A 23,422-nucleotide genomic window follows, 5' to 3' on the forward strand; every position below is an offset into this window, starting at 1 on the left:
GCACGCACGCACGCACGGACGACGGACGCTGCGTGATCACAAAAGCTCACCTTGTCACTATGTGACAGATGAGCTAATAAAGTCCACAAAAGGCCAGTAACTCAAGAAAAAAGACGTGTATGTGTCTACTTCATGTGAATGATGTATACCAAGTTTCATTTCAACTGGATGGAAACTGTATGAGGAGTTGAGTACACAATGTTTTAAAGTAGTTGTAATATTCCACAGAACAAAAAAGAGCTATAACTCCAAAAGTAATAATCAGATATGAAAGTTACAATATGCACCTGTCCTCTTAATGTTGATGGTGTAAACCTAGTCTCAATTCTGTTGGATTAAAACTGTAGGGAAGTTGAGTACACAATGTTTTGATGTAGTTGTAATATTTTTAAAACTGAAAAAAAGGGCTGTAACTTCAAAAACAAGGGGGTCATGGTGACCCTGGATCACTCACCTGAGTAATATGAGCTGCATGTTTCAATTGTCAAACAATGCTCAAATATTAAGAAAGCAGGTCAGTGGCCACATTCATGGTCACTATATATGTCATCCAAATTTCAAGGCTGTATCTTAAAAACAATAAAGAAGGTCAGTAGGTCATGGTCACAGTCACTTGGGGTCATCAGGTAATTATAACTAAACAGTCTTGGAAATATGATCAGATAATTTTTGAGTCGGCTAAAGGCTGAAAGCCTTTTGACGAGTCCTTGCTATCCAACGATTCTCTAAATGGACCAAATAACACAGTGAAGGGATGTAGTTCCATTAGATTTCTCAAACTTCAAACAGTTCACTGCATGAATGAAGTTAAGTTGTGTCAATTCCCTTTGCTATGACCAATATACGATGTAATTTGTCATATTTATGACTTGTAATTGTGCAATTCTCTAATGTAACTCATTAAGCATAAATGTGCATTTGAAGAATTGCGCAGGCTTACAAAGCTTGGGTAACATCCAGCGAAAGACAAAAAATAGTTCCACAGGGCTCCAGATAAGATGCGTATTAGCGTAAATTACGTATAGAAATAATGCAAATACACATGTCTAATAATTTCTAAGCGTATAAAAACGTATATAAAATTACAGAAACGCACACAATGCTTTTTTAAAAACAAAATCTGAATCGTCTGGATGCGTTTGGTAACATAGCCAATCAGCCTTAATTCTCTCACATTGAACATAAACACGCATCGTATGATTTCTATAAACTTTGCGTGGGTTGAATTGCAGTCAGTAAACGGATAAATTATCGGAAGAAGAAGCTAAGCTCTTACTGGTTTGTTTAGTTACTACTGATATTAAAAATGATTTTAATTCTTATTTTTCGAGAAATAAACAAATCGGCGAAACATTAAATTGTATTTTCTTGTAGTTTTTGAAATCGAAAGTAGATCGTCAATGTTTGGCTGCTTTCACGAAACGAAATAACTTTTTTATGAAAATATTTAAATAAGAGGTAATTTAACCGTAAACTTCAATGTCAGATACTGCCAATTGCTGCTAAATGTCTTCGTATCATCACAATTTGTAAAATATATTGTTCAAACTGGAGAAAAGTGTATCCAGATATAATATTTTGGGTAAATATCGAGCTGTGTTATGAAATTTTAAGAAAAATACTAAAAACAAACTGAAACTGGTAGACTATACTGTCAGTACATCAATCATTAGCCGACTCAGGCCATTCAGGCCTTTGATTTAAGTATATTTTCCTATATACCTCATATAACAAGTTACCCCTGTGGTGGGGCCTCTTTTCACCCCACCCAGGGGCATAAGTTGAACAATCTTGTTAGAGAACCATTAGGCAATGCTACATACCAAATATCAAAGGCCTAGGCCTTGAACTTTCAAACAAGAAGATTTTTTAAGTCTTTTCCTTTGTAACTTTATGTAAAACTTGGGACCCCCAGGGCAGGGCCTCTTTTCACTCCAGGGTCATAATTGGTAGAGGACCACTAGGCAATGCAACATACCGAATATTAAAAGCCTAGGCCATGCAGTTTCAGGCAAGAAGGTTTTTAAAGTTTTTTCTTATATAAATCTATGTAAAACCTGGGAGACCTTTGGCGGGGCCACATTTAAACCTAGGGGGACAATTTGAACAATCTTAGTAGAGGCTCACTAGATGATGTTACATACCAAATATCAAAGCTCTAGGTCCTGTGGTTTTGGACAAGAAGATTTTCAAAGCTTTTCCCTTTATAAGTCTATATAAACCATGTGACCCTCAGGGTGGGGCCATATTTGACCCTAGGGGGAAAATTTGAACAATTTGAACAATCTTGGTAGAGGACCACTGGATGATGCTACATAACAAATATCAAAACCCTAAGACCTGTGATTTTGGACAAGAAGATTTTCAAAGTTTTCCCTATATAAGTCTATGTAAACCATGTGACCCCAAGGGCTGGGCCATATTTGACCCTAGGGGGATAATTTGAACAAACTTGGTAAAGGACCACAAGATGATGCTACATACCAAATATCAAAGCCCTAGGACCTGTGGTTTTGGACAAGAAGATTTTTCAGTTGCCATGGCAACCAGAGTTCTGTATGGAATTCAATTCTTTGAACAGTTTTATAAAGAAGACCATCCAAGGAACATCCCTGTGAAGTTTCATCAAAATTGGCCTAGTGGTTTAGAAGAAGATGTTGTTTAAAGAAAAGTGTGGACAGACGACGGATGCTAGACGGCCGGACCCGGATGCTCAGGTGAGCTAATAATAACTGGATATGAAAGTCCCAACAGTATGTGCATGTAAACTTCATGTTGATGATGTGAACCAAGTTTCATTTTAACTGGATGGAAGAGGAGTTGAGTCCCCAATAAAGTGTGAATGACAGATGGTCATTTCAAAGCCTGGTTTCCAACAAAAGGGGCATAATGAATTTAATTCCTTATTATCACAGAAGCTAAATTTCGACATGTGCAGTCAAAAAAGTGAAATAGCTTACTTTGAGGATCTACCTGCACAGATTTTCACTTTTGCTCACCTGACCTACCACTGCTAGGCATATGTCAGCTTCGGATAACCACTAAAAATAGCTAAAAAACACCTTATTTCAGTTTTCTTTTTTGATTTTACTTATTTTTACAAATTAAAAAAAAACATTACAAGCATGGTTTGAATGGCAAATTCATGATAAGACAATTTGTCACATGTTTTCGCGACTTCAAATTTTGTCATATAACAATTATCATAGCAAGATTTTACTGGATAATTGATTGAATGAGTAAAATTTTGTAAATATTAATATAAATCACTGTTCTATTACATGATAAAATACTCTAATAATATCCATTTCATGCCTATTGCCATATAATGATAAATAAAGTATAAAAATATTCCAGTAATTGGAATAAAATGCTAAGAAACTGCCAAGTCACTGCCACTAAATTCACCCCTTCCCTCAAATGTGAATGTAGGGCATTTCTGAGGTTTCAAAAAAAAGATCAGAACTTAAGCTATCACTGAAGGTGATTTGTACCTCCACCAAGGACTTGTTTGAAATGCAGACTGCCTAAACCACCTCCGCTGGCCGTGTATTTAAAATATAATTGCTCCAATACTTTAAATGTAATATCATCAAAGTACACTCATTAAAACACATGTATATGCACTAGCTTCACCACTCCACTTAAAAATGAGGGGTCATCTTAACTGCCGAGATGGATAGTTAGAAAAAACTTCTAAAAAGACTTAGTGTCCAGAATATGGGGTGTCCTTAGTACTGGAGTGTCTGTAAGGTGGCATTTCACAGAAGTATGGGAAGGCCTGCAGAAAAATGTTCTAGCACTATAAAAAATTAAATTATCACAGACTATATCACCTTCAACTTTCTAAAGGTCGACGTGCTCCAGAAATATGACAAAGTTTTATGAAGTTTATATCTATAAAAAGGTCTTCTTTAGTAAAAACATAATGTAATATTACCTTTGAAATTTGATATCAAATAGAAGGAATTCATTTGAGCTTTATATCATACACAATAAAATATCTACTTAATATTTTAAACAATATTAGTTTACCATTTTGGATATCTAATATCAAAAATTGTTAACTCTGGATGTTTATCAGGAAACATGTCCCTTCAACATTAAAAGGTAGATCATTTTCCAAGAAAATAATTATTTTCTAATGTATACTTGGAAAGAAATGTCACCAAAAAATGCAAAGTCATCAGGCTTTCTTTATGTCTGTAATTAGATGAAAGAGAATGTTTCAAAGAGCAGACATAGCTAACATTCATTACAACATCTTCTGAATTTGATATATCAGTAATTATATCAACATATCAAGTGTTACACCATAAATAGTTTCAGGTTGATTGTTTTATTATATAAAAGGTTCACGCCTACAGATCTGTGTCTAGAATGAAGGAACTGTAATTCTATGTCAGATGATTCTTAACATGGGAACATTTTATTTTCATTCATAACCTATCCTTTTTTCATCATTGGCATTGGTTGCAAATGGAAATTTATTTTTCCTGGGATGCAACTGTATTCAAAATGGAAGAAAAGTGATATACAAAGTTATTTATAGCAATGGATTTCATTGGCCCACTCACTAAATATTGGAGGATTGCCAAATTCTCAGCAGCAACAGTTGATTGTGGGACAATCAAAGGAGGCAAAATTCTGCTGTACACCTTTAGTTAAATTTTAGGTTCAGCAGTTGCCTATTTTCAACCTCTATTGTCTAATGATCTGTTTGTTTGTTTTAGGTTTAACACCGTTTTTCAAAAGTATTTTAATTATGTATCGGCGGGCAGTTAACCTAATCAGTGTTCCTGAATTCTGTACCAATACAAACCTGTTCTCTGCAAGAAACTGCAAACTTCGCCACATGAATCAGAGGTGGAGGACTAATGATTTCAGACACAGTGTCTTTGATCAAATCGTCACAGATAACATACACCCCGCCCAGGGATCAAACTCACGACCCAGTGATCTGTAGATCTGTGCTCTCCCTATTGAGCTAAGTGGGCGGGCTTGTTTCTTAATGAAGTTCAGTAAATAGCTTGCTGTATGTAAATTATTGTCATTTATTTGAGATCAACAGGCTGGATGTATGCATCAAAAGGACCTAAGAATTAACCATTTGTTACAGAAAAAAGTTTATTTTGGCTTATACATTGTATATTCTTTTTATAACTGCATTTTCTACCCAGAAGTTATAAATTCTGACGAAGGTAACACTTCATCTGGTTGTATTTCTCAGCTTTCTTTAACAAGTATGCATTCAGACACTATGTAAGAAGCAAAGTCTCTTTATGAACTAAAATCATTTATATTTATAGGGAACTAATTTTCTTCAATTTTACGGTTGCATCAATCTACCCAATTAAATCTAATCTAGCAAGTCAAATATCCATTAATTTCATATTTGGAATCTAAAAAACAGAAACATCAGACTGCCTTTTTTGCCAAACCATGAAATTACATGTCAAAGAAATTCAATGATTTAAGTGTGGCAACGTACTTCACGTCTGCCCGTCTCAATGCTTGCTAGTCCTAAGGCCAACTAAAATCAAAACTTGCCAGTCGAAAGGTCAACCAGTCTCAAGGCCTGCCAGTAAATATGCCAGCAAGTATCAAGGATTGATAGTCTGAGACCCACCACTTTCAAGGAATGTCTGTCTACAGGCTCCAAACTGAAAAACAAAACCAACCAACGCCAAATTTGTCTGCTATGAATACTGAAAGGTCTTCAGACTGCTGGGGGATATGCTATGAATGTTAACTGCTTCTTTGGACTTCTAAGGCCTTTGAACTACTGGGCAGATCTGCTATGAAAGTTGACTTTCAAGCTAGTGTAACTTCCGAAAAACCGCACACCCTCTAGACCAGAAGAAATGTCCTGTTTTTGGAAGTTTGGACAAATGACAAATACAACTGCATACCAAAAGTCATTTTTCGTGATTTAGAGCAAATTCAAACTCGCAAACTACTTTATCCTATAGGGACAGTTCAGTTTTACAGTATTTCTACATTGACTTAGTCATTTTAATTATGAAAATAATGTAATTTCGTAAAATGCCCTGATTTTAAAAGGTTTACTCAATTTTTTACATACCTACATCCTACATCCAGCTTTGAAGCTGCGACAGTTTGAGAAACTGTTTGACCAATTACGAAATCAAATCATTGTCCGAATCATGCTGGCTAATTAATTTCTTAACTAAATGCTCACTTTTAATGATACCGCAATTAGAATTAAAAGTCCATGAAGATGTTTGACCTAAACATCAAAATCATTTCTTTGATGAAAGATCATTATCTAATTATCAAGAACTTTTGCCTGTTTGATGATCTTTGACAGCCAGGTTGTGATTCTAATGCCTGTAGAACTAATGAACTAATCGGTCACTGTTAATTGGTAAAAGATGGAATCACAGATGAAATTTTCCAGGAGGCACAGATTTGCATTGAACAAGTATATACTTGTTTGTGTTATGTAGTTTTTTGAAGTAAAATTGTTTTGAAATAAGTCAAGTGTTTTGAAAATATTGTACAGTCTATATAAAAATGGAAGGAGAAACCTCGAGACCGAGAAAATCTTTTGATTTTCAGAAGTTTCTGGTTTTTGGAAGGTCCGGTATTCAGAAGTTCCACTGTAGTTGGATTAATGATTACTTCCTTCTGTAAATGACAGACTGAAGACAGATCTTTGAATCTAAATTATCATTTCATCTGTGCAATGAGTCTTCTAATAACATTACTTAATTTAATATTTCTTTATATTGTACTTTCAGATTGCCAGACGATGGCACCGTCACATAATTTAACAAGAGCTGTCTGTTGACAGCCTGCTCGATTATTAAAAGAATTGATGGAAGTATGGGGTCTAAATATTACCAGAGATTTTCACAAAAGAAAAAGAATAGATAAGACAAACAATGTACCAGTATATTTGTGGATTTGGATATGTCTTGCACTACAGTCAACATTGTATTTGCGACCACCTCTATTAAGCGGTTTTGTATTAAACGACCGGTCAAAATCCCTCCCGAACGTTTTCAGTATATAAATTCATTCCATTAAACGACTTTTCTATTAAACAACTATCGACCACATTAATGTAGTCCCGACATGTAAAATATTCGAAAAAGTATCTATTAAGCGACCAGGTACTAAAATTTTACCGGGCATTTCTTCATCTGTGTAATTAGCGAGTACGTTTTGCACTTGACTGAATGCAATTAACCTTTGTATCAGTGAAACTGACAAACAATCTAGCTAAATTTTCACGGTTTGTGGACTTGGAAAAGTGTTCACGATGTTACAGATTTTGAAACCATACATGTATGTTCATAATGAATACAGTTACATTAACAGTTAAAAATAACTTTTCTTTCATCTGACTGAAATTCATTAAGAGACCATCATATTAGGAGACCACTTCTTAGCAGTCCCTTGGGTGATCCCTTAATACAATATCGACTGTATATGGCAATGTGTGACCATGATGGTAAGCATGTGTTCAAGGTTTCAAAGCCATATATCGAACAGTTTAGACAAAATATGGAATGGTATGCAAAATTTAACTAATTTCTGTGTCAAAAAAGGGCCATAACTGAGCTAAAGTTCTTGGCCTAGTTATGTAGTCTTACCTACATATGTAGACTATGACACTGTGGTCAAATTTTCAAAGCCATATGACAAATAGGTTAGGCAAAATATGGACTGGTATGAAAAACTTAACTGTTTTCCAAGTCCAAAAAGGGCCATAATTCAGCCAAAATAGTTGACAGAGTTATGTACACTTGCCTACTGATGAAAATCATGACGATAAGCAAGTGTTCAAAGTTTCAAAGTCAAATGTCAAATAGTTTTGACAAAACGTTGACTTGTACAAAAACTGAACCAATTTCCAAGTCCAAAAAGGGCCATAATTCAGCCAAAATAATTGAAAGAGTTATGTACTCTTGTCTACAGATAGAGACTGTAATAATAAACAAGTGATAAAAGTTTCAAAGCCATATGTCAAACACTTAACACAAAATGTTAACTGGTACTAGATACTTTAAGTTTGTAAGTTTAAAGGGGCCATAATTCAGCCAAAATCCTTGATGGAGTTATGTACTCTTGCCAAAAACTGGACATGGTGATGGTACACAAGTGTTAAAAATTTCTCAAAAGACTTTGTGAAAATGTGGACTAGTATTAAAAAAACTTAACCATGGTGTGACGCAGACACCAACACCGACGCCGTGGTGAGTAGGATAGCTCTACTTATTCTTTGAATAGTCGAGCTAAAAATGAGCAGTCATCTTAAATGTAGTAGTTTTAGGTATCTTCATCAAAGGAAAAAAAGTCTAGGAAAATGGTATATTCTATATTGTAGGATTAAGGGCTACTGTTTCTTCATGTATTGTTTGAAGTCCTGGAGCAGATATGCAGACAATTAATTGCTAAATGTTCAGGGGCTGTTCATAATGATGAAAACTGTGGCTCAGCAGAACATTAAATCTCAGAAAAGATTATTAACTTACCTCAAACATACTTTGTCACACTTAAAATGTTCAGTACCTTAAAAAATGTTAACAATTTGCTATGGTTACTTTTAAGGATATAGAATTATTGCTCCTGTCCTAAGAAATATACACAATATCATATACATGTAGATACAAATAGAAGAAGTACTTCTCCTGTCCTATAAAATATACACAATACTATATATACATGTAGATACAAAAAGAAGAAGTACTTCTCCTGTCCTATAAAATATATACAATACTATATATACATGTAGATACAAATAGAAGAAGTACTTCTCCTGTCCTATAAAATATACACAATACTATATATACATGTTGATACAAATAGAAGAAGTACTTCTCCTGTCCTATAAAATATACACAATACTATATATACATGTTGATACAAACAGAAGAATTACTGCTCCTGTCCTAGAAAATAATTACGTACAATATCATATAGATGTAAATACAAATAAATTATTGTCCTATCCTAGGAAATATACACAATATCATATGAACATATAGATACAAACAGAAGAGTTATATTACTTCTGTCCTGAGAAATATATGCAATAACATATACATGTAGATACAAATTTATAGAAGAATTATTGTTTCTTTCCTAGGAAATATACACAATATATCATACATGTAGATACACATTGAAGAATTATTGTTTCTTTCCTAGGAAATATACACAATATATCATACATGTAGATACACATTGAAGAATTATTGTTTCTTTCCTATGAAATATACACAATATATCATACAGGTAGATACACATTGAAGAATTATTGTTTCTTTCCTAGGAAATATACACAATATAGTTTTGTTTCTTTCCTTGGAAATACACACAATATATTATAAATGCAGATACACATTGAAGAATTATTGTTTCTGTCCTTTGAAGAGTTATTGCTTCTGACGTAGGAAATATACAAAATACTATCAACTAGAAAAAGAACTATTGCCACTGTCCCAGCTGACAAAAAGATTTCTGATTTTCATCAGATAACAGTGATCCATGTGCAGTAAGAGCTAATAAAATGTCATTGTGAGTTATTTCAATCAATATTTCTGTGGGCTGTGATCAAACATTAGGTTGATATATTAGGAGTACAGAAGTCAACGTTTTAAGATGTCAAAATGGTAATAATAGGTGGAAAAACTTGTCTCGTTCCTTACTTATGTGGGGTGCAAGTCTGATATTTATAGAACAAAGTCTACGATGGTGAAATGTTGATGATGTTGACAAAAGACTGTGGGTGGAAAATTCATCAAACCAGTCTGATCAAACTCCAACAGGATTAGAATGAAAGGTGACATTTTAATGCACTGATGATGTTCTTCGATGACATAGGGGTTGTAGGCGGCAGGATTAAGAAGAAATTTGGCATTTTAAATGTGTTGATAATGGTCTTAGATGACACAGGTGTAATGGGTGACACGATTAGAATAAAATCTGGCAATTTAAATCTGTTGATGATGCTCTTAGATGACATAGAGTTAGTGGGTGGCAAAACGAGGCACACTCCTTACTTGATCTGTTTCATCCACTTCCTCCGCATTACCAATAAGGTGGGCGGAGCTATTCATACGGTTACGACTGAGAGACTGTACCATTTGAGGCTTTTTAAACTGAGATTGAAAACAAACATGTATGTTTATATAAAAAAAAAATATGCATCATCTTTTGTATGTTTCAGAATAAATGATGAACTTTTTATGATTTAGTTTTTGTGTTGACATGAAATGGCTTTCAAATAATGTTAGGCCAGAAAAAAAACACCTGTGTTTATGGTTACCCCCCTACACACATACAACCCCAGCGACCCTAAAATTCTGCTCCAGCCCTAGCGTGTTTTTTCCCATTCCACTGGAAAAATCAAACAGTTAAATTGGAAAAAAAAACATCAGAAGTAAGAAACTGTTTGAGGATTTATTAAAAGAATGAAACTAAGTAATGAAAAGATGATCGAGTAGAATCAAATAATCACCACTAACAGTATCAGACCTCCAACAAGAAGTTGTTAAATGACCCGATGTCACTTTCAGTATGTTAGATTTGCTGCTTTTTTCTGTTAGAACTTTCATCATTGTTTTCAATTAACAAACCCATTCCTACATAGAACATTACCTATTCATAACTGCCACTTAGGATATGCCCCACTTACTGTTGATTTTGTTTTGTTTTGTAGCCATAGCTATTTCCAGTCATTTAAGCCTGCTTACCAGGTTATATTACTATAAAGACGTTCCTAAAATAATTTCAAATCCTTGCAGGTAATGTGGCAATTCCCTAAACTTTGAATGCGCTCTGATGGAAAATTGCTGTCGTGACGTTTCAGTTTACTCGTAAAAATTTGCGGCTGAAAATGCTAGTAAAAATAAATAGAAAATGAAGCGTCTGGTTTCCAAAGAATACTTAAGTACGAGGGTTGTCCAAGAAAATCGCGGACTTTTATTATTATTTCGAAAATAAGCGACACATGAAACAATTATTTTAATTGATGGTATTTCAATGTATACTCGACAGGACTATAGAGTTTTAAATCAAATACCTCTCATATTATTTGAGTATTCTTTAAATAATAGATGGCAGTCAGTGCTAGTTTTCCTCCTACAAAATGAAGTGGCTTCCATTTAAACTCGTCTAACTTACCTGATATACATCTCATAGGATTGAAATTTATATCGTCATTAATGGCAACATGTGGTGCGTGATTATGTTGCATTTCAAGTCTTTGACATCACTTGCTTTAAAATGGTGATGTAATTATGAAAGCAAAGGTCGCACAAACTTTCAGAAATTGCGACGTCAGGTAAGTTTGTGGCACAGGAAGTATTGATAAAATATTGTGTAGGTTGCTGTATGGCTCCTTCACAAACAAAATGGGAAGTGGAAAATTCTGGAAGTCAGGCAAATGTTAGCAGGACACTTGTCTTTACGTGGCACAAACGTTTTAAGGAAGGTTGGGCGAGTGAATCAAAGACGGGGCGGCATAATACTTTTAATACTTTCTGCGCCGCAAACTTATCTGATGTTGTCATTTCTGAAAGACTAGTGCGTGTGACCATTCTTTTCAAAATTACATTACTATTTAAACGTAAGTGATGTCAAAGACTTGAAACGCAACATAATTAAGCGCCACACGTTGCCATTAACGACAATGTAAATTTTAATCCTCTGAGATGTATATCGGGAAAGTTACATGAATCTAAAAGGAAGTCGCTTCTTTTTGTAGGAGGAAAACTAATCATGCGCCAACTAGCACTGACTGCCATCCATTATTTAAAAAAATACTCAAATAATATGAGAGGTATTTAATTTAAAACTCTAATACTATAGTCCTGTCGAGTATACATTGAAATACCATCAGTTAAAATAGTTGTTTCATGCGTCGCTTATTTTCGAAACAATAAAAAATGTTCGCGATTTTGTTGAAGTGGATTTTTTCCGTGCAAACTGTCAAAACAAACAAGTTCCGTGGCTTATTTCAGTGCGAAGGATGGACAAAAAGTATGAAAAGTTTCTTAATGTAATGGAATAGTTCTTGGATTACAAATGCTTATAATTATTCATATATGGAATGGATGTCACAAGCTCTACATACTACGTCAAGTGTACTTTATACATGATAATGTGACTGCTCATCTTTTTCATTTTGATTCTCAAGTCAAGTCCCTATTTCCTAGACTGCATTATAAGATAATTTTGATGTTTCATTTTATTTTTCTGCAAAGAAACCTCGGATGAGATTGTTTCCATTTTGGAAAAGTCAACCATAGTTCAATATACAGACTAGAATGTGTCAAAGAGTGTCAATAAATACTAACAAAATGATATTGAAAAATAATCTACTAGATCTAAAACAAATATATCAAAAACTAAAGTTTGTCTGGCCAAGCTTTCAAGCAATACATTGATCTGCATAACCAAATAAATAAAATCACTAATAAAAGCTAATTTTTTGTGGTTTGTTTCTGTTCTCAGATGCATCATCAGATCATTCTGAAAGCTTTTTCAATGTGTTGCAATTATAAATTGTACAACTAACAACGCATAACTTATAGAATGATTTACACCCAGAATTCTATGAAAAATCATATAAAATTGACCAGACATATCAGTTATTCATTTGCCTAACATTAAAGATCATTAGAAGTTTGTAATCTGCTAGTAGTTGTCTGATATAAACATCCAGCTTTAATATTACTTATGTAAACTTAATTAATATCAACAGCATTAATTAAGGAATTTTTTTAGATCTACTTACGGTAGTTTAATATTTTGGTTTGAAACCAGTTTTGTACTTTTCCGATTCAAATTTTTACATTTTGTCGGACTTTTCTCTTCTATGCATCTAATCTAATTAAAATGAATGCATGTGTTAAATATTGCTGTCTTTCTATCATGTTAGCTATATATGATTATAAATGGCCCATTATTATTGATTTGTTTGTTTGGGGTTTTAATGCCATTTTTAAACACAGTATTTCAGTGCAGTTAAACCTACCGGTGTTCTTGGATTCTGTACCAGTACAAACACTTCTCTGCAAGTAACTGCTAACTTTCCCACATGAATCAGAGGTGGAGAATGAATTCTATTATTATTGAGGTTTCTTTGTGACAAAAAGTTAGAAAAAGAATAAGCAAAGAAAATAAATGCCCACCTACCTACCCTAATTTGTTTTGGTCAAGTAACCTTAAACACAGGGATTTTTTCTGGCCTCATAGTATCAATAGCTCTGCAATGACAACCAACATAATTAGTAACCATTTTCTTTAAAATTTGGCAAATGTTGTTTTAGAGCACACATTTAAATCAAAAGCTATTTATCTTTGAAATTTTCAAAGTATTATTTATCTTATTTATAACCATGTTTCACATTATTTTGATTAAAAAAACAGCATATTTCAGGTTAATTGTGATACTTGATTTGGGGGTCATTTTATTTTCCACCATTCTACCCCATAAAAAATTATTTGCAAGATGGCCAATATATATTAAAAAAGTATATCTGACCAAATACTAACAAAATGCTTTATTGAAATCTGGACTAGGCTAAAATATATGGAAAACAACTGTGGACTACATGAACTACTTCAGTGGACCTTGATGCTCAAGCTGTCAACTGCCAAGCATGCTGTGTTTCACTGTACCCTTACAGGTAATGCTTCATTATATATGCAAGTGTTTTGAATCCGCTTATTGCCTAATTATCATGAATAGTAGCCAATCCATTGTGTATCTTTCAGGAGTATTACCCAATTTTGTCTAAGTATCATGATTTTTTTTTTATTTTTTTTGGATTTAACGTTGCACCGACACATGATAGGTCATATGGCGACTTTCCAGCTTTAGTGGTGGAATCATGAATATTAGCCAATCCATTGTATAGCCAATTTTGTCTAAGTATCATGAATATTAGCCAATCCATTGTATATTTATCAGAGGTATTACCCAATTTTGTCTAATTATCATGAATATTAGCCAATCCATTGTATATTTATCAGGGGTATTACCCAATTTTGTCTTAGTATCATGAATATTAGCCAATCCATTGTATACTCATCAGGAGTATTACCCAATTTTGTCTAAGTATCATGAATATTAGCCAATCCATTGCATATTTATCAGGTATTACCCAATTTTGTCAAGTATCATGAATATTAGCCAATCCATTGTATATTTATCAGGAGTATTACCCAATTTTGTCTAATTATCATGAATATTAGCCAATCCATTGTATATTTATCAGGGGTATTACCCAATTTTGTCTAAGTATCATGAATATTAGCCAGTCCATTGTATATTTATCAGGGGTATTACCAAATTTTGTCAAGTATCATGAATATTAGCCAATCCATTGTATATTTATCAGGGGTATTACCCAATTTTGTCTAATAATCATGAATATTAGCCAATCCATTGTATATTTATCAGGAGTATTACCCAATTTTGTCTAAGTATCATGAATATTAACCAATCCATTGTATATTTATCAGGGGTATTACCCAATTTTGTCTAAGTATCATGAATATTAGCCAATCCATTGTATATTTATCAGGGGTATTACCCAATTTTGTCTAAGTATCATGAATATTAGCCAGTCTCTTGTATATTCATCAGCGGTATTACCCAATTTTGTCTCATTATCATGAATACTACCCAATTTTGTAGCAGTTTCCAATACAAGGTTAAATTAAGCAAATCAAGGGCTAAATCAACACTGAAACTCACTAAACTGGAACATGCCAACAATATACACTATGAGGCTTGACACTGATCACTCCTGTAAGGTTCTGTGGAAATCCACCCAGTAGTATAAGAGCAGTGGCCAATACATCATAAAACTTGATGAATCAAGGGCCATAACTTACGCTAAAAATCATCAAACTAGAAAATGCCAATCACATGTACAACTAGGCTTGGTAATGATCACTCACATGAAGTTCAGTGTAAATCCATCTGGTGGTGTCTGAGGAATTGCATGAACAAACTTTAAGACCTACAAACTGACAAACAGACAGATGGACAGCACTAAATCAATATGTCTCCCTGACTACATGTGGGAGACATAATATCCAGAATGGATGAAAACAGACATCTTGATATAATACACTGAACATTCAGACATAATAATTACATACTTTATCACTGGCTATGTAAGTTTAATGTATGGGGAAAAAGGTCCTCTACTTGGCTCCAAACCCAGTTTATATTTTATTTACATAAGACATTTAGTTCAAATGTAATCAATCCTTCTAGGTCTAACATTTTACAGCACCAAATACACGGAAGTACGTTTATAATAATGTACTTTAAGAGATGTGTAAGGTATTATAGGAAAAACCTCTACTTGGTTTGGAAAAGGAGAAATCTTACACCATGTATTACACAAGACATTTCCTTCACTGCAATCAATCCTTTTTTGCATAAACACTCTATTCAGGTCTTGCCTGTAAATAATTATAGAAAGCTCAAAATTAAAAGTTAAACTCCTATGTACTAAAATCAATCTGTCTTTGATCCCTGACTGGTTTACTATCTTATCTAGAAGTTTTGCACCGACAGTTTAAATCACTGTCAATATTTTTAACTAATGGTATGCAACTAAGGAACACTGACAGCTGTACTAATGCAAATGGCTACAAAAAACAAGAACAAATATTTCACAAATTCAAAAAAGGATCGACTGCAACTTATTCATGATAAAGGTGTGCTATCAGGATATTATCTATAACACATACAACATTGATAGTGCTCCAAGTATCCTGAATAAAATATGAAATTTTAAATTGAAAAAAAATGTAAAGAATTATTCACAGTTTTATGAACTCGCTAGTCAAAAATTCAATTTCACTGAATATACACATGAGAAATAAAAACCTAAGGAGTGTTTTATGAACCTTTATTACTAATGAAAATCTATACCTACATTTCTTGCAAGTTTTCATATTTTTACACCTTATTTTTGTCATATTTCAGTTCCTAGTGGTCTTATTGCTAATGTATGGTGCTCAATGACAGACACCAATGTAAAACAACCAATCTTTCACAATTCAGCTGGATGGCAATATAATCATGATAGGATACTACATCCTGAGTGGGTTTCAAACCTACAGCAGTAAGCCGGGTTAACTTGCAGTCAGCTGCATTTCCTACTTTACCAAGGCAGTCGCTCTACAAAGCAAATCAAAAAGCAAGCTTCTACAAGCCCTTTCATTCAAATGAGTTTAAGCAATAGAATACACACCGAAGTGTAATCCGGGGGCGGGTCACGAGTTCCGTTGCTCATGGCACCGTTATTCAAAGACGTCTCTGCCTCTCTCTGCTTGTCCGACTTGGTTTGAGATGTGACAAAGAGGCCAGTAAGGTCTGGTCCACTACTGGATCCCTGCATCGGGTTACTGACAGCATAGGCACCACCACCACCACCAAAAGAACCACCGTCTGTATCTGGAGCACCTGTACCCAGCTGATGTGGCACGTTCTGTAAGATACCAATCTGAAAGAAAAGAGATAAAGTACTTTTTCATTCATTATACAGTGTATTGCACACTTGAAAAGAATATATATATTATGTACTCAATTTTGCCTAAAATATATATTATGTAGCCTATGTAAAAAATTAGACTTATTGCCCTGCAATAAAAGACAGGAGGGCATTGTAACCTGTCTCTGTTTACATAGGTTGTAAATTAATAATTGTATTATTTTTTGTACATATCTGATTTTAGGCTATCTGTAACTCTATAGAAGTTATGTTGTAACAGTCAGTTACCGGTACCCCATTTTCCCACTAATTTTTATATACTGAACACAAGTCAGTGACAACTTCTCTGCATGAATCTGGCACACAAAAAAACACCAAGATGAAATAAACCATCAAAGGCAAAAACCATTTAAAAAAAAAAAACATAAATGTAAAAATCAATGCAACCGTTTTAGATCCATAAAAACAACCTATTTAGATCAGTTAAATGCATTAATTTTTTTTTTTTAATGTAAATAAGTGAACAACAAACCTGCGTGGTTCGGACATGGTACGGGAAGTTTTTGTTGGCTGCTGATGGACGGGTTAAAATCTGCAAGACAAGAATTGATAAAACTAATAAAACAAGAATTGATAAAGCTAATAAAACATTCTAGTTAAAAGTAAGAATTATTATTTTAGTTACCTGACAAAATATAACATAGAATTATGTAAAAAAGATATTAAAATGATTTTAAGATTTCAGCTTATAAGATTTTTGAAGTCTGCATAGATCTGTATTAAATGTAACACTAAAAGTTACTATTTCTGAAAAATTAGAATTTAATTAGAAATATTGTGTATTATTATATATCTGCTATTTATGTTAAAAGGAAAATTCCAGTTACATAGTGAATGAATCATTATAAAAATCCTTAGATTTATTACAAAATTACTTGACATGAAAAATTTGATGTTTGCTGTTACATAAGTGTGAAATATACACTTCAATACATCATACAACTGGTGATAAAAGAAAATGACATCAAAAGATTTAGCCTGCTGGCAGCAAGTGATTCTGCCTTTGCAACCAGTGCAGACCAAGATCAGCCTGCACATCAATGCAGTCTGATCATGGTCTGCACTGTTCGCTATTCAGTCAGTAAATTTTCAGTAAACACCCCTTCAAAATGAAATGTAGCAGGCTAAAGGTTAAACTCCAAGCAGCATTTATCTCCCTTGGAATTAAATTAATCACAAAGTAACCCGGAGAAATCAAATGACTGTTGAAAAAAATCAAAAATTATTTTCCGATTTCCAATTTTCTTTTCTTTATTTCACCCACAAAACAAATTTCAACAAATAAAATCTAATAATATTCAAATGATGACACTTTTTTTTTTTTCAAAATCTTGATAAAAATAGTCTTTTTATTGTAAGAGGAGACCGTTGTTAAAAAAGTGTAAGTGTATACAAACAATTAATATATAATTATCATGGCATAATTTCTCTAAAAATGTGTCATTAGGATTAGATTCAAATGCATGGAATAGTAAAAATATGTGATTTTTTTTTAAAATTATAACAAAACAAGGCACACAATGTTATCTACTTGACTAGAATCAACATATAAATCAATCAGATCAGGTGGGTGGGGTAAGGAATCATTATACCAGAAAGAAGAAATGCCCGAGAACAGCAATGCCGACTTCCAGTCCATGCACAGTTTTCTCTCGCATGTATGCAGGTAGACCGAAAGCGGCAATTAGGATGGAAACCGGACCTGCCCAGAACCTTTAGCAAGGAGAGTTTTGATCAACACATGCACAAACTAGTGAATAATTCCAGTACCAGTCCTTCAGGCCAGTATAAGTTTATTTCTAAGTTATCACAATGTCATGTCCTTAACAATTATGACATTAACATTGTTAAAAAATACCAATATCAGTAGACATTCCTGATAGCAAGCCAGACTGATATTCACAGATTTCTTTTATATTGGCCTTGCAAACATCTTAAATGTTAAGTTTCCAAAAGTTTCAAACTTCATTTTTTCATTTTTTAAATCAATGATTTAACATCCTAATTTCATAACTTCAATTTTCAAGTAAGAATTAATTCAAGATTTAATTTTAAAAGTATTGCTTTTGTTTAATTATAAAGATCAATATCCTGAATATGTACAAAGATGGAAACTTTTGGAAGATTCCGTGAATCACACACAAAAACTACTATCTACTTAAAACTGAACAAAAAAGCTAACCTTTTGCCAATATCTTGAATATTTGACAATATGTTTTTGAAATTTGAGCAATATTTAGTTTATAACATTTCAAAATTTCAACAAATCAAACTATATCTATATAAATTTACTCATTTAGCACCTTCAACCCATTTTTGAAAAGTCACAAATACACACTAAAATGTCTAAAATTTACACACAAAAAAAAACATTAAAGAAAAAACTTCTTTGTTGTACCATCTAAAAAAAAGAAGAGCATTTAGTATTTATATTATAATTATGTAACCATTTTCTAGTTAAAAATCAAACTCTACACTGCTGTTTTCTTTGAAAATGGTATTTTTGTGACATTTTAAAAAGGTGTGGTAGTACCAGTGGCAGTTAAATGAACAGAATTACATATTCATGTGACTCAGTTATTTCCAAATAAGGACAAGACAATTTTAATGTACATTTGATTTAAAAAAAATACTTTCAGTAATCTTTAAAATATTGGCAAAACTGCAAATGGGGAGGGGGAGGAGTTAGCTGTTTTAGTTCAGAATATTACATAAAGCATGCATTATGTCTACAAGACAGCATAATTATGTTGCAAAGTAAAAATGAACAAGGATGCACTTTTATATCTGCATGTATGTGTTTACAACACATGTTTATTTTTGTATATGTATAAATCATTAAGATGTTTTCTTTGTCCAGACAGTGAGTAATAATAACAACATATGTTACCTACTTAACTTTCTTATATGGATTCAAGGCCATTTCATGTTCATGTTTACTTGTATACGAGTTTTGAAAACATGTATACTGTAAAATCATTTAATTTCGTGGGCATGAAATTTCGTGGTTTTGGCCAAAACGGCAATTTCGTGAGGATATGAATTTGTGGATTTCAACTTTTGAACATAAAATAAATGGGAATTTTATTTATTCATTGGGATTAAATTTCGTGGATTGACCCTACAACGAAATCCACGAAAATTAGTCCCCCACGAAAATTAATGATTTCACAGTTAATATTTTGTATATACAGTCAAACTTGGATATAAAGACTACAGTTTGAGGGGTGAATGCGAAAGAGAAATACAGAAGCACTTGGACTTCTTTCACTTCACCCCTCAAGTTGGAAGAGGTGAAAAAAGCTACTATATCTATATGGTCTATACACAAGTGCAATATTTAACCAGAGAAGGACCTACAGTTAAACACCAATCACTCAAAGTCCCCAGGGGATGAGAAATATATTTAAGTTATCCGGCATTTCAAGTGATCCAAAAATAGAAAATTTCGGAAAATGGCTGCCAAATACATGAACTGCTTGTGTCAGTCAAGGAGTGCGAGTAATCGTTGTTTGAGGGCGGCCTCTACTTACAGGCAATCTTTACGACAGGTCTGACTGTATGTGTAAGATGTTGCGAAATTCGTCCAGACTTGTTTTGCGAAAATTACGATGAACTAGAGACATATTTTGGACAATGTCTCCTATGCACAAATGCTACATCACCAAAAGCGGTATCGATTCAGCAATAATTTCACAGCTAGTATTTCCCCGTCAGCTACGTTAGATGAATAATATAATATGTGCTTTTGCATTGTAATGAGAACTTGTCTACTATTTCTTCATAACAAAAAAAAACAACTGACAAAACAGCGACAAACAAGATATTATTACAAAGCATTAAATATAGCATTAATGTAAATGGCTGTATTAAATACTAGAAATGTCTGCTAAAAGTTTCATATAAAATTTTTTATGTAAACTCGAAATGTTTTATAGAGTACATAATGAAATGTTTTGTACTATTACTTCAACTGCATAATTTTTCAGAATAATTTCATAGTGTAGCTTCAATATGTTGGGTGTATAAATTCACTATTTCAAGGAGAAATGTATCACAAGTAACTTAAAACTTGTTTTGCTTAGTAACTTTAAAATGTTTAAATTTGTAACTTTAAAATGTTTTGTAGAGTGATTTCACTGTGTACCTTTATAAGGCTTATAAATCTGAATGATTATTTACCAGTCTATAAGATGATTTTTCTGTAAGACAGGGTCCTTTTCACTTCAAAACTGGGAGCATTTTGATAAATTTATGGCATTTTTTTTTTCAATAAAGTTTTAATATACATTGTTAATTCGCAGGAAAGATAGTAATTTAAAATAAAAGTAAAGAGTACAAACAGACTCTATACATTCAACTATACCACAAGTTAGTAAAAAGATTAAATTAAGATTAAAATAACAAAACTCTACAAATTCCTACACCATCATAACACTGTTGTCTTACCAAAAAGAAAACATGACCACAAAAAGCAACAAAATTTTCAACGCCTGTAACAGTTTTCTCTCTGGTCCACAGAGCAATGGAAGTCATGGCAACAACTATAACAATGGGGCCAGCCCAAAACCTGCAATCCAATTATATCACACATTTATTTTTACTTGTAGAAAACATTCTAAAATTTCGAAACCACTCAGAGATATTTTTTTTGTCCAAGTCAGAAATACGATGTGCAGAAAAGTACACCAGTGCTCTAAAAGGAAGATTCTTAAAAACCTCCATGGGTTGTTCGGTTCTCGGGTTGTTCGGGTATTTTTAATTACAGGAAGCTTCTGAAATGATTAACAGTTTGCAAAAAAATGTTTAAATGTCTGCAAACTTACACAAATGGCATTTTTCACACACAAAAAATACGTTTTGCATTTTTTTTACATTATTTAAGTGGATTTACTTTTTATGGGTCCCTTTAAGCAAGAAACAAAAGTAAGTATACAATACGTCGACATAAATTTTAAGTTTACATAACTTTTTTGAGATTTTCCTTTCCTGTTTCTACCATGTTCATAATGTTATCATCTAAATTCTTTTGTAAAATAAAAGTTCACAACAACCTTTTTTCTGTATTTTAAAATCTTGATAACCTTGAGATGTACGCACACACGTCTCAATAGGAAATGAGTCAAACGTCTGGTATGTTAAAAGTTTTGCAATGGAAAAACGTGCATGTATGAAAACTAGATCTCCAGCGGACAATTCTCGTTTTAATGATCTTGTTAAACAAATAATTACAGGAGTTTAGCTATTTAATAAACATAGAATGCTCAAGTGTTCTGTCTGCACCGGATGACCTGGTGGAGGAACGGGAGGGCAGGCATTACGGATATTCATGACTGACAAAGTCTCTATATCTCTGTAAACACCATTTTTCCAGACTGACCAGCACAAACTTTATCACTAAGGATGTCAATTTATTAATTTCTTATGATTTTTTAGAAGTCCTTTTACGGTTTATAATCAAGAAAGAAGTGCCTCTCTGTCAAAAATTCTTCAGTATTCCTACACCACAGTTTTTATGATATTTGTATTTCTATAATACCATTTTTTTCTACAGTTTTTACCTCTGCTTCACTCCCTCTCTCATCTTTATTCTAGTGATAAAACGTACATAGAGTTTTTTCTAAAACTGTCTTCTGTACAATTCACTGCAGACAAAATGCAAAGTGGGGAAAATTGAATGAAAAGACAAATAAATCTTATTGCATGTCAGGATAAAGTGCTGCGAGATAGCATATAAATAGAAAATACAGACATATTAAACTAATATATGCATTATCATACAACATGTATTTAATTTTCATCCATCAACATAAGCTAAATAAATGATCCTATTTCTCTAGATAATTTCAGCCATTTCACAAAAAGAAATATTTTCTAACAATTAAATATGTGTTGAAAATACAGTTTGAAATCTTAGGGGAAAAAAACATGTTATATACTTATTTACCAAATTTTGATTTTTCTATCCTGTTCACCCTATATTGCTACAATAGACAGTTCTGTAATGCAAACAGGACTATTCCAAGCCAGTTTTGTAGGAGTGAAATGCAAAGGACAACACCTAGCACAATGCAGGACATGCAAAATCATGCGTATACAGGGACAAGCAGGAGTTTATATTTTCCTTTTTCTCCAACTCCAACTCACCATGAAATACACATGGCCACAAAGGGCTACAAAATTTTCTACCCCTACGACAGTTTTTTCACGAGACCATAATGCAATGGCTGACATTGCTATAACTGTAACAATGGGACCGGCCCAAAACCTGAAAATAGCATTAAAATTTTATAATTATAAAAATTACGGAATCAATTTTTTTATGGCAAATTTGAAACCATTTTATGCCATTGTGAAAAAGTACACCAATAAATGGGGGAGTCACTAAAATATTAAAGAGAGAGACCTTCAAATGAAATAGCTTTATGGCATTCCTGAATGAATTTTGTTTCACTTGCACTCTAGGCATTTTGCAGTGTTCGATTACATTTGAGCCGTGCCATGGGAAAACCAACATAGTGGGTGTGCGACCAGCATGGATCCAGACCAGCCTGCGCATCCGCGCAGTCTGGTCAGGCTCCATGCTGTTCGCTTTTAAAGCCTACTGGAATTGGAGAAACTGTTAGCGAACAGCATGGAGCCTGACCAGACTGCGCTGGATCCATGCTGGTCGCAAACCCACTATGTTGGTTTTCCCATGGCACGGCTCATTTATCAACCACAGGAATCTAATGAGTGGTTCTTTTATTTATGGGCACTTAAAATGTATTTTAACAAAAAAAAAGATCCCTATCTTTACTCTTAGTCAATACTACCTTTAAAAGGGTTCAACTGCATTATGTAAACACTTAAAAGAAAAAAAACTG

At 33.3% G+C, this 23,422-nt stretch overlaps 1 protein-coding gene across 2 annotated transcripts in view; it reads right to left on the minus strand.

The window, feature by feature from the left end:
- Positions 1–23,422, minus strand: part of LOC123561782 (transmembrane protein 145-like) — a 72,715-nt gene that overhangs the window by 15,117 nt on the left and 34,176 nt on the right. The window contains exons 10-12 of one of the 2 annotated variants that reach the window (XM_045354379.2): positions 21,006–21,126; positions 17,029–17,088; positions 16,257–16,508 (exon numbers count right to left, since the gene is read on the minus strand). In XM_045354379.2, coding sequence (XP_045210314.1) covers positions 16,257–16,508; positions 17,029–17,088; positions 21,006–21,126 — 433 coding nt within the window. Of the gene's footprint in view, positions 1–16,256; positions 16,509–17,028; positions 17,089–21,005; positions 21,127–22,703; positions 22,825–23,422 lie in introns of both variants that reach the window. The other variant, XM_045354380.2, reaches the window with a different exon arrangement.

Source organism: Mercenaria mercenaria, chromosome 10 (assembly GCF_021730395.1).
Source record: "Mercenaria mercenaria strain notata chromosome 10, MADL_Memer_1, whole genome shotgun sequence".
Classification (NCBI taxonomy): Eukaryota; Metazoa; Mollusca; class Bivalvia; order Venerida; family Veneridae; genus Mercenaria; species Mercenaria mercenaria.